At 43.5% G+C, this 18,674-nt stretch overlaps 1 protein-coding gene across 2 annotated transcripts in view; it reads left to right on the top strand.

The window, feature by feature from the left end:
* LOC308584713 (prosaposin-like) overlaps positions 1 to 18,674 on the top strand; it is a 42,311-nt gene that overhangs the window by 17,141 nt on the left and 6,496 nt on the right. Inside the window, exons 2-8 of one of the 2 annotated variants that reach the window (XM_081189693.1) lie at positions 5,900 to 6,033; positions 8,107 to 8,181; positions 10,056 to 10,181; positions 11,546 to 11,743; positions 14,788 to 14,931; positions 15,921 to 15,980; positions 17,600 to 17,713. In XM_081189693.1, the coding sequence (XP_081045819.1) occupies positions 5,900 to 6,033; positions 8,107 to 8,181; positions 10,056 to 10,181; positions 11,546 to 11,743; positions 14,788 to 14,931; positions 15,921 to 15,980; positions 17,600 to 17,713 (851 nt within the window). Of the gene's footprint in view, positions 1 to 5,899; positions 6,034 to 8,106; positions 8,182 to 10,055; positions 10,182 to 11,545; positions 11,744 to 14,784; positions 14,932 to 15,920; positions 15,981 to 17,599; positions 17,714 to 18,674 lie in introns of both variants that reach the window. The other variant, XM_081189692.1, reaches the window with a different exon arrangement.

The following is an 18,674-nucleotide window of genomic DNA, read 5'->3' as shown; positions in this document are numbered from 1 at the left end:
TAAAACACATCAGGTGGAGACAAGACATGGAAATACAACCTAAAACACAGCAGGACAGAACGACTTCACTGTGTTTCAGCCATTAATATTGTTACAGCAGTTGGGTGCCACCCCCACTCTCTCCCAAGCCATAGCAAGATTCCAGGGGGGTTCCAGGCACTCACCCAGGCTCTGTGCTCCTTTGGAGAATTGAAGATGCAGTAGAGCAGGCATAGGCAAACTTGGCCCTCCAGATGTTTCGAGACAACAGTTCCCATCATCCCTGACCACTGGTCCTGTTAGCTAGGGATGATGGGAGTTGTAGTCCCAAACCATCTGGAGGGCCAAGTTTGCCTATGCCTGCGGTAGAGATTGTCATAGATATAAGAAATAGGGTTTATTTACATATTTACACCTTCAGTCTGCGTGGAGGGTGTGTGTGTGTTTCCAGATCTTACAGCAAGGGCATTTCAATAGGGGCTTGTTCCCCACTGGAGTCAAAGTGAAGGATGCATAGATTGTTGTGAAATACATAATGATTTGCGTGTGAAAGGCATGTTTTGCCACCTCCAAAGCTGGGAGAGACCGTGAACCAGAAGCTCAAAATGTTTGCTCTTGATCTCCTTTTGTGTTCCACCCGTGACTTCCTCTGTGGTCATCGGGGTCTGCTCTGCTCCTCCTCTGCCTATCGGCTTCCCTCCCTCCCTCCATCCCTCCCTCCCTCCCTTGGTGCTTTCCCTCCTAGCCAGTCTGAGCCAGAGTGAAGAGGTGCAATTCCCCCCCCCCCCTTGGGCCTGCACCCTTAGCAGGGCGGCCACCCCTAAGCACACCCTGCATACTAGAAAAAGTGAGAGAGTGCAAGACAGATAGAGGCCAACAGCATACTCTTCTGCTTGAGAAGGTGAATGATGAAGTGTGCAAAACAACGCAGGAGGCACAGCACCAGGCTGTGGTTTTTACATGCAAGGCTGTCAGTGCCATCTGAGGACAAACAGTAATAGGATGGGAGAGCACAAGTATAGTTGTGTGTGTTGGAAACAGAAGCAAAACCGTCTGATGCACTCGTGCAAACACCAGGGGAAGTGTGCATGTTCAAACTGGCAAAGAACATGAGAAAAGTGTGCAAGGGGGAGAGAGGAACATTTGCATATGAGGGAAGCATGCATGGGCATGCGAGCGCTTTCCTTAACGTAATTGGAGATCCAAGACAGATTAACATTAAAAAGGGGCGGAGGGGGGGAAATAAAGCAGATTAAATTTCCGGAAGCCGGGTGGCAGAAAGAAAGTGTGAATGGGCTACTGACTCACTGTAAAGAATGTGTAAAGAAGAACTCTGAGCAGGTTTCTCCACACCCCTCTTTTGCAGCTGGACAAATGCAAGGAGGACATCCCATCATCCCTGACCCATATAGCAGTGCTGACTGGAATTAATGCGAGTCCAATAATATATTGTGAGCCTCAGGTTCCTCATTCCCACCCTAAACAGCCATGGGCTTGTGTGTGTTCGCCACTCTTTGCATTTCCATTTAATCTGCGTGGTCCAAATGATGTTTCCCTCAAACAACGCCATCTCAATGCACTCTCCCACTTGTAAATTCAGGTTTACCCGATATGGGAATAATTTGATAAATTGAGGAAAGCAAGGCTCCAAATTGCTCCACTCAGGGTAGGAAGTAATTGGTTTTGCTGTTCTGCATGGTGGGTCGATCAGTCACCCCTTTCTGCTACTTCCCTTTCCATGCTGACAACTTCCCCCTCTCCCAGCTGTGGTTGTAACTATTTCTGGTGTCTTCCTGAGCACAGGACCACCCCTCCACCTTCGGATCCCTCAGATTTGCAAGAACCAGAACACTGAACAAGAAAACCATGTTAAAATTTCTATACCAAATATATTGGGTAGCACCCAAAAAGTGTGCTCTCAGAATTCACAATTGCTTTCATCTCTTTTTCAGTCTCCCAGTAGCTGCTCAAAATTCACAGTTGCCTGAATGTGTGCTTTTGCACATTTGTAGAGCTGAGATTTTTTTTTAAAAAAATAAAAAATATAAACAAGGGGTGTGTGCGTATGCAGATATCTGTGCTTCTCAGTTGGCACTTAATTAGCATAATTGAATCAGCAAATTAGAAGGCAGGGATACACTCACTGGTATGAGCAGGAAAGACCAAACTCGCTCCTTACATAAAAATTCTAATGTGTGCAGATGTGGATTACTCTGCTTAATTCAAGTGGGGAAAATGTGGATTAACAGCTAAATCATGCCCAAATGTGGACAAGCCATATCTTTGAGCTATGATCAACACAGGCAGATGAAAACTATGATGTGGCTAAAGAATTTACTACCGTAGTGGTAGGTGTAGATTTAAAAAAATAAATAAATTGGTGAGATGTAGCATCCAGAATATAGATAGATGTCAACTGTCCAGGGAGGAAAAAACTTAGGAACAACTTGATTTGTAGAAACCAGTAGCATGGAGATAAAAAAGTAGCCCTATTTAGATTATCAATGTTTATTTTTAAAAAAATAATATTTATTGAAACACACAAAAAATTAAAATTACACAGAAAAAAGATAACATTACAAAAAAGAGAAAAAAGACAGAAACACAAAAGGAAAAAGAGAAAATAAAGCCATCACTTTCAAATTCTCCCATTTCCGTTACCTTCTTTCCATGACCTCCTCCTCCTCCCATCTCTTGTATCCTAATTAATAATTGTCACAGCAAATCCTTTCCATAATTCATAATATTTTATCATTACGTTACCTTACTCTATTATCATCTTGTCTTATAAAAACAACCTTAGAGCTTAAAACTTAAATCTTTTTTGCCAACTTCTCATAACCATTACCTTTTTGCCAAATTCTTTAGATATTTTTACAAGAGCCAAGTAATTTCATCTCAACATTTTCCCAACGGCTGTGCGGCTTCGCTCCGCAGAAAAAGCAATCGACTCACAGCACCGCGCCACTTCCCCCTCTTCACTTCGGAGCCTGTTTCTGGGTTCCTTAGTGGGTTGGGGGGGCACTAAAGGTGCCCGCCGAGTCCCACGGTCACAGGCTTCATCCGCCTGTGATTTTCAGAAGGGTCCCCGCTACGCCGCAGCGGAAAAGACCCGTTTCGTGCGGAGCTTGTCCCTCCAGTTCAGAGGGAGTCCGCCATCACCGGAGGCGCCACCCCGGAAGTCTCTAGATTATCAATGTTTAGAGTGGTGGTGCTGACAGTGGGGAAGCTGGGGTTACGACCTTGTCTGTCCTTGCCGTTGACTTCTAGATGCTCAACTGATTTTCTGTACAGAACTGCTGCATGAACAGCACATCAGATCTGTGCAATGTGCTGATCTGGTCATCAGGGCAATGCAAACAGATCTTCTCTATGTGCATCTGTTGGTCATCTAAATGGGGAAGAATAATACCAAGCCAACGCAAGCACATCCAAGTTGCTATTAAAGGCTCAGCTGTAAGAGCCGCCTGAAAAGCTATCCACCCTACATCTAAAGCATACCCACAGCATAAGGAGAAGTAATCCCATGAACCTCTTTGAAGATGTGAAATTACTGGGTTAAAAGTCTCGGCCTCATTCATTGTACAAAGCAGCACACAGAAGCTAATAAATAGCAAACAGTGATTCCCATTCCTCCCAACACCAAACAGAATAATGTGACTATGGTGGTAATTGTGGGGTTTGATATGAGCAGGAATAGTAGGAAGGAAAACTCATTTGAGGTGTCAAAGGAAGAACTTCAACAAGATTTTAAATTTTAAGATCTTAAGGCAGCCTGAGCCTTTGCCAATTTGCTTCCCTCCAACCATTCTGATCTCCTACTTCCATCAGTCCCAGGCAATCCCCAACTCATGGGAAATGTAGATCAAAACAGCTGGAGGACACCACGGGGTTAGGGAAGGCTGAGTTAAGGGAATATTCTGCACATGGTAAAACACAAAAGCTTTTGGTGAAATACTGACTGTTACAACATCTCAGAACTTTAGATCACAGTAGAAAAGAACTAGGCTGATAAAAAGTTTGGCAGGGTGCTTATTTAAAGACAACAACAACAAGGACAAAACCTACACGACAGTTTCATGCCCTACTAAGATGCTAACAGTAATGGCCTACCATGGCGATCATTTCCTAGATGTAGCTGAGACGTTGCAGCAGTTTGTGAATTATGTTTCCTAAACCTGGTTGCCAACTAACCACAAAGGCCTGCTTCTGTGCCTTTAACCCTGGCCTGATTTGCAGAAATCGGTGGCGGTTGAAGCTTTCACAATCACGGAACTAAACATTAGTTCCTTTATATTTGCAAAATCTCCATACTGCACTTCATTGCTCACAGTGATCTCAGGGCAGTTTCCAACACCGGAAATTATGTTCAACCTAGAAGAACAATACAGTGAAATACCTGGACTAATGGTTAACAAAATGCAGTCAAAATGCAGGGGGCAGGGGAACCTTAAAAACATTGGCGAGTGTGAACTAATTCCTCTCAAGGGGGAAGGCATTTTTGGTGGCTAATAGAAGCCCATCTTTTCTGCCATCTGTGTCTCCAGGGGCTCCACAACAAGGGAGGGGGGCTTCTCCTGTGTTCAGTGGGCCAAAGAGCTCTCCTCCCCGGCCCACCCTGAGGGTCCAAGACGGCTGGTATGGGAGCAGGTGTTCTGAAAAATATGCATTATCACTTGCTAATGTCTGCAGAGCAAACCTCTGTTGCAGCGATAGCTAGAATATTTCTGCTTTCGGTTCTGCAATGTAATGCAAATACTATATAAATAGAGATGTAGACATCTGGGCTCACCAGAGTTTCTGTTCAAAGTACACACTCTGTGTTGGTCCAGTTTCAGTTCCCCAGGGCTGGCTGAGGTCGAATTACTTGGGGTGGGCAGAATAGTCCTGGTTCCCCTCTCTTTTGTGATCACCAACTTGGCTATACTGCATTTAGAACTGGCGTAGGCAACGTGGTGCTCCCCACATTTTGTCAGACTACGATTCCCATCCTGCAAATTGAGCACTGATCATTGGGTCAGGCTGTAGTAAATGTTGTATCATAATAAGGCTATAGCTATGCACAGACACATCCCAAGTGATTTGAAGTGATTGCAACAAGATGGCCACATTTACCACAGTGTGAACAATCCTCATTCTGGTGTGACTGTTGTCAGCTATGAGGAGGATACGACATTCATTAGAAGACAAGGCTATCAACGGCTGCTAGCCTTGTTGGCTGTTTTCTGTCTCCACACTTGGAGGCAGCAGTGCTTCTGAATACTGTTTTCTGGAAACTGAAGGAGGACAGAGGCCTTTTGTGCTCTCTGGTAGCCTTCCCATAGGCGTCTGGCTGGACACTGTGAGAACATGTGCTGGGCTAGGCCTGACCCAGCAGGCTGCTGACACAACATGGTTTTCATGTGCTACAATTATGCATGAAATATTATTCCTGGCATGTAGAAGATACGATGGCTTCAACGGCAGGACTGTCCATTTTTGTTAAACTGGCCTTGTTCCAGCAGTGATTAGAAAAGCATGATTTTCTATGAAAAGGAAATACAGTATTTCCAATGCACAAGCTGAGATGAAAGCTTGCAAATAAGCTTGTGGACATAGGGCCAAAACAGTGAAAAATCCAAAATATATTATTTGTGTGTGTGGTTTAACGATAATAAGGTTATATAGATAAGCTTTCAGACTTTATCATGCTTGATGCCACATATCACTGTTGTTCCCATTTTACAGATGGGCATTTGTGGTAGCAGTATTTCTCCAAGGCTGTTTCCTCCGAGTGGCCGAGCTAGTGGGCAGGTCCTCAACTCAGCTTACTTATCTTTCAAAATCAAATCGAGATGGCTTAAATAGAAGGTAGAATCTGTCAAAGAGCTTTTTTCGCTGTGTAGCTGGAAGCTAACCTTTCTGTTCTTCTTTTGGGCAGCTGCTGCAGGCCCCCTGTCTTGGGAGAAAGTATGTGCAGAGGGTCCGGAAACATGGTGTCGGGACTTCCCCACGGCACTGAAGTGCGGGACTTTGGACCACTGTCATGGGACTTTGGCGATCAACACCCCTGTGGTGAGTCCATGTGATGGCAGAGTATGCACTCCCTGCCCACCTCCAACATTCATGTGCTTCAATGCAAGGGTTAATCTGAACAGGGGATCACAGGATTCATCCAAGAAACATGCAGTGTGAACAAATAACAAAAATGAAGTGCTCTGAACAAGCACAGAGAACGTTTTACCTGCCACTGAGTAATGAGGTTGCCCCCTGACCACAAAGAAAGCACGACAGTGGCGACAAAAGTTGTTTTAGATGAATAAGCTTTTCTGCAGGCTTCTGTCCTCAGACACGTTCAAATCCACTTGCTTCCATTCCTGTGGCCTCCAGCCCAGCTCCAACACACGTTCCTGTATTATGGGCTACAAACGTGCTTCTCTTCTAAATGAAAGATGACATTCTTAGGGTTCCAGATGCTGCATTGCATTGCAATTGCAGAATACCAACCAGCTAGCCCCTTAAACACAGTGTCTAAAAACAAAACAAAACCGAAACGGCTATGAAAACCATATTAGGTTTCCCCCTTAACTTTCTTTTTTGAGTTGATATGGAAATGCCAGTTTAACGGAGGATTTCTAGACGGCACCAATTGCTCAGTCAGCTGGCCTTGCTCCACTTCCTTTCTTTCACCTGGAGAACTGAGGCCAGAACCGCATGTTACATTAAAGACATTTCCACCGCCATAAACAGCAACCACCCTGCTCTGAACATACATGCCAACTGACCCAATTACCTGTGTCATGGATTGTATATTTCTACCCTGCCCTTTTTGCCTGCATAATGTAGGGCACAGACAAATGTGCAATGCCTTTGGGTCAGGACAGGGGCAAGTTGTACAAGTGCAGACTGGAGAAGTGTTTGGTGGGGCTTCAACTAGGGCCACACTTTAAAGTGTGGTTCTGTCCTCGGAGTGCCAGCTTGGCCCTGCGACTGTGGGTGTCCGGGGCCGTAGGTGCCATGAAGTGTGCAGGGCCCTGGCACTGAAATTTGTGGGTGCCCAGCCTCTTCATGGGGACTTTTGTGGGTGCTTGGGTACCCAGGGCCCCAGGGACTTAGCACCTATGCCTCAAACCCTTATTTATCTGCACCATACAGCTCAGGGGGAAAGTGCATGTGTTGCCTGTATAAGTATCTGGGTACATTCCCTTGCATGCACCTTTGGGTCGGTGGCCACATAGCTGCTGTCAGACAGAGCAGGCTGGGCAAGGTAAAGCAATGGTCTGCCTTGATTTAGATCCTGAACCAGCCATATAGAAAGAGGTCATCTCAAATTGAAGTCCCGCTGATTTCAGTGGGAATGAAGTGCAACTGACCTAGTTGTGTACACACCATACATGCAAAACACACAAACACCTGAATCCTGGGAATTATAGTTGGTTCGGGGAGGGGGGTGGCGTTGTGGTCTAAACCACTGAGCCTAGGGCTTGCTGATCGGAAGGTCAGCGGGTCGAATCCCCGCGACAGGGTGAGCTTCCGTTGCTCAGTCCCAGCTCCTGCCCACCTAGCAGTTCGAAAGCACGTCAAAGTGCAAGTAGATAAATAGGTACCGCTCCGACGGGAAGGTAAATGGCGTTTCTGTGCACTGCTCTGGTTCGCCAGAAGTGGCTTAGTCATGCTGGCCACATGACCCGGAAAAACTGTCTGCGGATGAACACCAGCTCCCTCGGCCTATAGAGTGAGATGAGCGCGCAACCCTGACTCGTCCGCCACTGGACCTAATGGTCAGGGGTACCTTTACCTTTTTATAGTTGGTTCAGGGTGCTGGGAATTGTAGATATGCAAGGACTAATCTAGTCTCATAGATTACATCTCCTTCAAATCTATGGCAAGGAATTCAAATTCAGTGTTGTGCTCTTCTGATGGTTTCCGTGGGACAATCCCTCCCCACTGTGGGCAACTCTGGGGTTCTCCTGACCCCCTAGAGCCGATTCGGGGCAGGACAGGGGGAACCCTCATGCTGCACTAGTTGGTGTTCTTGAGCTGGATTCTGCCAATGGAATTGGGATACTTAATAATAATAATAATAATAATAATAATAATAATAATAATAAATTAATTTTTTTACTATTTCTTTCTTCTCTTTCTCAGAAAAGTCTCAAGTGTGGTATGTGCAAGCTCGTTACAGTAATGATGGCGAAGATCATGCAAGACAATTCCACGGATGTAAGTTTTCCGGAGAGGATTCTAGGATTTCCATCCTTCATTTGGTGAACAACTGAGAACACAAAATTATCTCTCCCCCCCCCCCGCTCTGCCACAAATAGCCTGTTCTGTTATGCCTTTGACTAATTCTCGAAAATCAGTAGGTGTGGACAGACACATTATTGTCTATCATTGCCTTCCAATAATAAACCCTGGTGGTGGGGGATGGCTCAGAAGATGGCAACCCTAGGCATAAACTGAAAGTATTTTAGATGTGTTGCAATTTCTGTTTGACTGTATGAGCCCATAATGTCATAACGTATCATTATTATATTCTTCTTGTTTTTGTTACTATTAATTGTTAGTTGCTTGTTACCCAGAGCTCTCCAAGCAGTTTACAGCATTGTTAAAAACAAATATATATATATATTACACCATAAAAACAAAACAAAAGCAACCCACATACCGTATTTTTCGCCCCATAGGACGCACCGGCTCATAGGACGCATCAAGTTTTTTGGGGGGGAAATAAAGGAAAAAAAAATTATTTCCCCCCCAGGCGCTTGTGGGGCAGGCAGCGGGGAGAAGCGCTCTTCTCCCCGTCTCCCACCTTCAGATCAAGTCCGGCGCTGCGTCTCCCTGCTGTCCCCGGAGTGGTGGGGCAGGCAGCGGGGAGAAGCGCTCTTCTCCCCGCCGTCAGCCTCCAAACCACTTCGGGATTGTGGGGCTGGCGCTGGGGCTCTCCTGAAGCCTGGAGAGCGAGAGGGATCGGTGCGCACCAACCCCTCTCGCTCTCCAGGCTTCAGTGAAAGCCTGCATTCGCCCCATAGGACGCACACACATTTCCCCTTCATTTTTGGAGGGGAAAAAGTGCGTCCTATAGGGCGAAAAATACGGTATGATCACAGGAAGCATTGGCAGCTAATAACAAAACAATATCACCTCAGTCTATTGAAATCCAAGGTAGAAAAGTAAGTCTGCATCTGCCACCAAAGATGTGTCAACAAGGGTTGACATGTGTCTCTCTCAGGGGAGTGCATTCCATAGAATGGGGGCCACCACTGAAAAGACCCTTCTCTTGTCACCACCCTCCAAGCTTTCCTCAGAGGTGGGAACTTGAAGAAGGGCCTTAGACAAATATCTAAGGGTCCAGGTAGGTTCATACCAGAAGCAGCATTCTGGAAAGATATTAGAGCCCTGAGCCTTGAAGAGCTTTATCAGCCCAAACCAGCATTTTGAATTAAGCTCAGAAACATACAGGCAGGCCACATAGCTGAAACAAAATTTGCGTCTTATTATCTGTTGCTCTCAAACCTGTCAACAACTGGGCGGCCGCATTCTGCACTAATTGAAGTTTCTGAACTGTTTTCACAGGCAGCCCCACACAAAGAGCATTGCAATAGTTCACGTGGGGGAATAGCATTAAGCGAGGAATGGCTTGCCTTTTGAATTACCCTGAAATGCCCTTTGAAATCTGAAAGTCAAACATACTTTTTTAATTCTGAAAGTCAAACTAGCCACGATAGCTCTGTTCTGCTTTTGCAGTCAGAGGCAATAATGATTCTGCATACCATTTTCTGGAAATAAATTGCATTGTTGTGCTCTGGTCCTGCTTGTGGATTTTCCCACAGGCATCTGCGTAGCCTCTGTGAGAACAGGATGCTGGATAATGTGGGCCATTGGCCTTGTTCAGTAGGCTCTTCTTATATTCTAAAATGCTCTCGACTGAGATGGTACCCTCTCTGTGCTACAGGACTTGTGGAGACTTCATTCAAAGTGTGACTCCCCACCCCTTTCCATAAATTTCTGCAGCCCTTCCAGAAAATATTGCAAGTTGGTATAAAACCATCTCATAATGCTCCTCTTTCTTTCTTTCTTCTATTTATTTTCCTCAGGAAAGAATCAGTCAATTTTTGGAGAAAGGTTGCCAGTATCTCCCTTTCCAGGACTGGTCAATCCAATGCAAGAAGATGGTGGACACAGGAGTTATCATTCTGGTACAACTTGGAAAACAAGTGCAGGTAAATAGACTGAGATATTGTTGGTACTGACACTTTCAACCATGACTTACACGGACCAGATCCAAGCCAGTTACACTGTGTGGGATCCTCTCTGAGGATGCATCTATGCTATGAATAATGTTGGTTTTATTTATATTAGTTTTCACAGGCCAGCTTTTTAGTTTCATTCTTGTTTAACTCAAAACATAGTGTGGTTTTTTTACACTGGTTCTGAAAATACTTTTATACCAGACTCATGTTTTTATTTCTTTTCTTCATCTTCTTCTGCGAGTCAACCATTTTAAGCAGAAAGAATTCTTAATTAAAAACTAAGACTTGTTGAATTGTAAATATTTTCCACCACCCACTCAATATAATAGGAAGTTATTATAGAGTTCAATATTGTCTCCAATTATTATGGGTTGGAGCCAAGACTCCACCCTTTAGCTTGTTTTTATGGTTAGTTTCATAAGAACAAAAGTTTACAATCTCAGCAGATTTACTTTCAATTCCTTTCCTAATGAACCCCAGCGTGGAATTTGCCTTTTTCATGGGTCAACAGATTCATTGAGCTATCTATTATTGACCCCAAGTTCTTGTTGCTGGTCTGCCATTGCCAGTTCAGACCCCTGAGTGTATATGTGAAATTCAGATAGTTTTGCTCCAAAGTGCATCATTTTACACATATTTACATTGAACTGCATTTGCCATTTTACTGCCTGTTCACTCAGTTTGCAGAGGTCCTTTTGTAATCCTTTTGCTTTAATAAGCCTGAACAATTTGGTATCACCAGCAAACTAGGCCACCTCACTGCTTGCTCCTAATTAAAGATTGTTTATCAACAAGTTTGTTTTCCTAAGTTGTTGCGTGTTAGCTGGGTCATCAATAAACAGCCTCTCGTTGTAGCCCTAACAAAGTGGGGGACCCTGTATTATATTAAACCAGTGCATTTTGGGGGTAAAAAAAATAGGTGCCAATACATTATTACTATTACTATTAAAAATTGTATGCTACCCTATGCCCGCAGATCTCTGAGTGGTTCATAACAAAGTCACAATATAAAAACCACATAATAATTATAATTATACAGCCAAACATATATTGATAAAAGTGCTGTGGGTGCCAAAGCCAAAATGGCTGCCATAGGCAGAAAAAAGTGTTGGTATGTCATATCTGTGAGTGCTGTCACAAAAAAGGCCCTGTATTAAATAAATAAGAAGCTAACAAGTACAAACTTTCCTATGAGTGACTCTGTACATTTGTAATTCTGCAAGGCAGACCTAAGGGAACAGACACACAGAAATGAGTGTTTTCAAGTGTTTTTATTTCTTTTCCTCCACTTTAAGGGCTGACAATGTTCTGTCTCTCTCTGTTGCTCTTTCTAGGATAGGCCTGAAATAGTATGTGGTGCCTTCAGGCTATGCAGTCATCTGGTACCCTTGGAAGGAGCCCTGAAGTTCCAGAAGCCATTCAGTTCTAATGGAATGCCTGATATGACGGATTTCCCCGAAATGTTGGCTCCCTTTATAGCTAACGTGCCCCTTCTCCTCTATCCTCAGGATGAGCCCCAAACTGAGTTTCTGGTAAGGAATTCAGCTTGGATGGAGTTGTCTCCCTTTGCTCCAACAGCCACACACATGAAAGACAGGAACGATTTCTCTCCAGAGACCATGAGACACCCTGACAACTTCAGCTAGAGTGAGCTGGATGCCATTTTGATTCACAGAGCTTGCTTCTAGCATTGGCTGTGTACACATGTTATCTTCAAAGCACATTCTTTCCCTCAAAACATTCTGGGCGGTGTAGTTTACTCATCACAGGATTACAATTCCCAGCAACCTGTAATAAACCACAGGGCCCAGAATTCTCTGAGTGGGAGAATTTGTTTTTTGAGAGTCCTTCAGGCTTGGACCCATCTCCACTGCCAAATGTGTAACCTTCAAAGGGCTTGCAATGTGCGTAGGCCTCACTTGCGCCATCTATTCACCCATTTTTACAGTGAGAGGACAAGTGGCTTGAAGGAAGCCTGTTTACATTGGCACATTATTTTATTGATTTGACTGAGTTTTTATATGGCATCCATCAACATAGGTCCTCTGGGCAGCTCACAGAACCAAAGGGATACTGTTCCATAGCTTGGGTGCCACTACAGAGAAGCCTTGGCTCCCATGAAAGGTGCTGTGGTAGGAAAAACATAGAAAAACCCCAGGCTCTCTTCTGCGTCCTTCCCACGAAGCCTTGATAATTAAATTGTTTTGCTTAATTGTTGTTTGTTTAATGACATCTCCCTCAGTCATCCATCCACTGCCTTGTTTTCTGTTCACGTACTGGGTTTGTGTTTTAAGACATTTGTCCTCAGCAGCACACAGTAGTTGAGGGAAAAGGCAGAATAGACTGACTGTGTGACTGCAGGTTATCAATAGAGCTTTCTCTAAGAAGCAAAATAATGATGTTTATTTCTCATGGAGGAAGGAGTGGATGCAAAACATAGAAGGGATGAGCTGAGTCTGTAATTTTAGCTTTTAAAAGGGCAGTGAGTAATCTGCTGCCCTACCCAACACATTCCTCCCCCTCCATCCTTACAGATCATTGCTTTTGGCTCATTTTGTCCAGCCCAGCTCAGCCATTTCTGTTTTTTGTTTTTTTTTTGTAGCAGGCTGGGAGAAAAATGCCTGAAGTGATGGGCTGCAGGGGAGCTAAAATAGGGAAGGAAAAAAGCTCTTAGCCTTTGCCCTGCTTCTGATGTGAAAAAAAGATGTACACACAAATCCTGTTTTGTATACAAATCAGGGCAGATGTGTGAGCACCAAACATGGCTGCCACCATTAGGCCTAGTTTGGCTATAAGCTACACACCAGCCTATCTGTGAACTGGAATTTCACGTCTACCACAGGGGAAGACAATTGCATTTTGGAAAGGGGTTAAACCAGGGGTCAGCAAATGTTTTCAGCAGGGGGCCAGTCCACTGTCCCTCAGACCTTGTGGGGGGCCAGACTATATTTTGAAGGAGAAAAAATGAATGAATTCCTATGCCCCACAAATAACCCAGAGATGCATTTTAAATAAAATGACACATTCTACTCAAGTAAAAACACTCTGATTCCCAGACCGTCCGCGGGCTGAATTGAGAAGGTGATTGGGCTGGATCTGCCCCCCCCCCGGGCCTTAGTTTGCCTGCCCATGGGTTAAACTGTAGCTGGCTCCTACTTCATAGAGGATTTTGGCTTGGCCTATAGGTGAGACTCAGTCCCATCTTACAGGAAGACTAGGGAATTGCCCACCAGTTCAAGGAGCTATCTTCCATGCCAGAAGCAGGGCATAAGTCAGGGATGTCACACTGCTTCTGGGATAGACAACCCTTTTGTGCAGACTGTAGGATGCACTCCAAGGAGTTTTGCAATCATGCACAGGATTTTGAGGCATGCTCAGAGGGCCATACTGGATGTAGCATGAGTTGCATTAATGACTTGCATGTAAATGGCATTCCCTGGGCTTTTAGATCTTAGTTTGAACAACAACTACCAGGTATTTGTGGCCTGTTTTAATGAGGTGAGATCTGTAAGAAAAACCTGTTTTTTTAAATCTGTTCAGGTGTGTTTGGGGATTAGGGTTGCCATATTTCAAAAAGTGAAAATCTGGACATAAGAGTTGAGCTTTTCTGGGCCAAAGGTGTTGAGTTTTTCAGCTATTTTAAAGAAAAAAATGACACTGCCAACATGGGTTGCCATATATCTGGATTTTCCTGGACATTTGTGATTTCTGGCCAGACACTGCTTCCAACTGCAGTATTCTGGCTATGTCTGGGAAATTCGAGATGTATGGCAACCCTATTGGTTGCGTTTGTTATAACTGATTTTAGTGTTTATACTGTTTTTGTAGGTCACTTTTGTGAGGAAAATAATAATAATAGTAATAATAATAATAATACATTGGTAAGCCAGAGCAGCCTCTGAAAGCTTACCCATGTGTTTGTGGGGGTGTGCTAGGGGCGATTGGGGAAGCGGAGTGGAATTTTAACTTTTTCCCTCCCTGCCACAGTCTTAACAATCCTTCATTTCTCCCACTCCAACATTTTTTCTGAGTACGTTTCCGAGCACAATTCAAAGTGTTGGTGCTGATCTTTAAAGCCCTAAACAGCCTCGGTTCAGTATACCTGAAGGAACATCTCCACCCTCATCGTTCTGCCTGGACACTGAGGTCTAGTGCTGAGGGCCTTCTGGAGGTTCCCTCGCTGCGAGAAGCCAAGTTACAGGGAACCAGGCAGAGGGCCTTCTTGGTAGTGGCACCCGCCCTGTGGAACGCCCTCCTACCAGATGTCAAAGAGAACAACCACCAGACTTTTAGAAGACATCTGAAGGCAGCCGTGTTTAGGGAAGCTTTTAATGTTTAACCGACTATTGTATTTTGGTATTTTGTTGGAAGCCGCCTAGAGTGGCTGGGGAATAAATAAAAAATTATTATTTATTATTATTATTATTATTATTATTATTATTATTATTATTATTATTATTATTATTTATTATTATTATTATTATTATTATTATTATTATTATTATTATTATTATTATTTATTATTATTATTATTATTATTATTATTATTATTATTATTATTATTATTCCCTAGCAGAAGGAAGAAAATCCTTGCAGAGACTGTCAACAAGTAATTGCTGAAATGAAGGAAGGTTTCAAGAGCAGCTCTTTCCTTGTCCAGTCCTTTGCTTCTTATGCTGAACAATACTGTGAACACCTGGGGTCTGACTTGGTAAATGAGGTAACTGGATTTTATTGCTTCACACTAATGATAATGATATATATATTCAGGACCTGTGTCTGTCATCTGGTAATCAAAGCAAAGGATGGATCTACAAAACTATATTTCTTATGTCTTGTTTCAGACGTTGTCCCTCAGCCTGTGGTCACACGTTTAACTTTTCCAAGTACTGTAACAGATTAACTGGGGAAAGAAGTGACCTTCCTTGCATATATATATCTCTGAAGTCGCAGGAGAGTAATTACATAATATTTTGGCTCTCCAATTCAGGTTAAATTAGAACACCATTTGAAATCAAACCATCCTCATACACTTGGAGTGGCTAACTTGCTGCTGGACTAAACTCTCCACCTCTTTGACCACTGAGACCATGCTGCCTAGGGGCTAATGGGTGTCTGACAACACTTGGAGGGCTGCAGGTTCCCCATTTCAGCTGTCATTGGTTCACTTCGTTCCACCCAAACTGTGATTTAAAAGTGATGTGGAGTTTGTGAAAGAACAGTTTACCCATCAGGGCTTAGAAATACCTGATATCTCATGTAAATCAGGTTGCTGGTTCCTGTGTGAAGGCAGCATTGTATGCATAGGAACTGCAGCCCAATTTAAGTGTGACACGAGCCACAAGTCGTTTCATATGAATAGGTTTTCCTTGGTGTGACCAGCAGTAGTTTGAAATAAGTCCTCAGTCACAAGAACAAAAGAAGTCAAAGCAGAAAATGCCCTGCTTTGCCCTCTGTGTCACTAAGTTAGGTGAGGTGCTGGGTCTTAGGCAACAACTGGTCCTGGCAGTACCTCTGTTGTACTGTATATCGTCGATCAAGTTTGAAAGGATTGCGCCTATGAGCATTTCGAAACAAAAAGTGCGTGAGAATTTTGCATGCTCCGGAGATAGCATGGAGTTCTCCAAGTTGGGTGTGGGTGAAATTAATGGATTGATCTTGTTAGTAATTATTGAAGCTGTTTCTCTCTCTCCCCCCTTCCCTCCACAGTGCAAGAAATATGCCTTTGAGTATTCACATGTTTTTGTCCGATTGCTGACACATCTATTGGTAAGTTGATTGAGGCAGACATTTACACTCTAGCCTTTTCCAGGCAGAGAAGCATCATCACTTCAGGGCCAATTTTACGACAGCAAAAGCATTGTAATATCTGAATTCAGGCTTGTAAGATATTCTAGACATGTGATTGATCATTTTTTGTATAAGGCATTACATACTGACATAGGAAAGCAAGTATCAGGAGATCTGGGTAAAATTAACATGCACAGTGGGAACAAGGTTTGAAGTCCAGAGCTTAGTTTGTCAAATGCTGTCCAGGAGTGGGGAGATTAATATGACAGGATGCTTCCCCTTCTGGAGGCCAGATTTGTCCCAGGGGGTTCCAGTTGCTGACCTTTATCCCAAAGCACCAGTGTGACTAGACATCATCATTCAGGCAATGAAGCCATATCTAGAATGGCAAATACTTCATTTCACGTCTTAAGTTTGAGAGCAGCTCGGCTTTGACTTCTGGGAGTGGGAGACTTTGCCTTTGTGGAAGAATTGCACCTTCTAATTCATGATAGCATGAATAGGCCCATGAAAAGCACCTGTTACACTAAACAGAGTTTTTGGACAAGGAAAGTTTACACAGCTAGTTTTGCAACGTAATGCTATCGGGTGGGCGAGTTTGTGGATTAGCTAGTTCAGGCTGTAGGATTTACTCTCTGAATTATTTTCTCATGATTTTAACTATTGGTTTTCTCCCCCTCCCCACTTCACAATTCGATTGACTTTTTGCTGATCACAGGAGGAGGTACGTGAGAATGTTTTTCATTTCTAGGTCAACTCTTGCTGATAATTTGTGGGTTGGACAATTGAAACCACCTTTGCTTGACAGAAGGGAACTTGGAGGTTGAAAGGGAGGTTGATCACAACGGCAGTTTTTATATATCCTGCTTTAATGCCAACTGGAGAAGTGAAGCTTATAATAATTTTATTTTTTTAAAAATATTATTTATACTCCACCCATCTGGCTGGGTTTCCCCAGCCACTCTTAAGGCTGCATACACACCTTTTGTTCTAGGATCAATAGAGTCCTTGCTTTTTCTACAGAATGCACTCCTCATACATTCTAGAACTATTGTAGGGTTGCCATATTTCAAGAAGTAAAAATCCAGACACAAAAAGTTGTTGAGCTTTTTAAAAACCTGGACATTTTGACGATTTACCAAAATCCCCCCCAGATGCTAATTCTATCACTGAAATCCCGGACATGTCCGGGAAAATCTGGACGTATGGCAACCCTAAGCTATTCCATATTTTTTGCTCCTGAAAAGCACCTCTTGTGAAACTGGTTTCATTCTGAAAATAAAAGCTCATTGTAGATTTCCATTTGAAAACAGATCTAGTTGGTCCTGACAAGGGTGTGTGTTTATCCACACTTGCTCAATGATGTTGTGGGTGGGTGCATACAAATATCACAATCACAGTTTCCTTCTTCATTTACCTGTGGCATGTGAAGGCATAGGTAACCTTAGCAAAGGGAGGGTTTTTTCCAGTATGATGTGGAATCCCTCCCCCGTTCCCCTCAGACAACATCCACAACCTTCCTGTAGCTCCGTGTTAATTTATGGTAGGAAGAGAAAACGAGATTTGTTGTCCAATGGAACTTTTTTCTCCTCTTTCAGCAATCAAAGACTGTCTGTGGCGCCTTCTGTGACTCTGAAAAACCCGAGCCTTTTCATGCATTACTGCCAGCTAAACCCCTTGATGACTTGTCTACAGTATCGGAATCTGTAGAGGTAAGAGCAAAAGAGCCCCCTCCTGCTCTGCCAGGGGGCAGGAAGAGGCTGAGAGCATTGCAGAGTAGCTGCTGAATTTATTTGTGCCTAAAGTCAAATGCAATGAGGCTCTGGAGACTCCTGCATGGCAAACATCAGAGGAATATCAAAGGGCGAAAAATGAGTTTCGATATGAATTTTTAGCAGTGTTAACCTGCACATCAACACTAGGGAGACACTGAATTTTGCCAAAAGCAACTTTCATGCAGAATTTTGAAACTCCCCCTGAGGAAAAGCAGGAGAATTGCAATTGTTTTTAATAAGATTAGTGTACCTTTTCCAGGGTCTGCACATCCTTAGCAAAAGAGTTAATGGGTGGCCCCGTCTGGGAGATTCTTTGCATGGGCATTAAATCATAGAATTGGAAGGGACCACTAGGATCCTCTAGTCCAACCCCCTGCAATGCATATTCTCATTTACTTCACTGTGACTCATCTCTCTTTAACTGGCACAATCCAACTTTTAAATTCTATTGATTTCAATGGGAAATATTTAAGCAAAGGCTCCCCAGTGAATTCAGAAAATTTTAGATGAATTGCGCGTATTATTTTTAAAGCGGCAGTTTGAAAAGTCATGGCTTTTCTGGGGATATATCTGGCATTCTTTCTGGGGATATTTCTGCATGTTTTCCACCTTTTTTTGGTACAGTTCCGCCCCCCCATTTGCTGCTGCTTTGGCACAATTTGTTTTCCTTCTGTTTACTGTTCCCAAAGTAGTCACATGGAGAATCCTAGCCAACTAGGGATCACTACGTAAATGGGGTGACATCATGAAATTAGGTAGTCAATCATATGTGACATAATTTCAGTGTAAAAAGAATGCCGGTTGAAAATTTGGACAGTTTGTTCTACATGGCTGATCCCAGACAGATAAGAACATTCCATGAACTGGACAATGTCACTGCCTTATGTAGCCAGTCAGG

The sequence above is a fragment of the Podarcis bocagei genome (genome assembly GCF_964188305.1).
Source record: "Podarcis bocagei genome assembly, chromosome: 4".
NCBI classification, from domain to species: Eukaryota; Metazoa; Chordata; class Lepidosauria; order Squamata; family Lacertidae; genus Podarcis; species Podarcis bocagei.
This window is presented reverse-complemented; position numbering and strand designations above follow the sequence as displayed.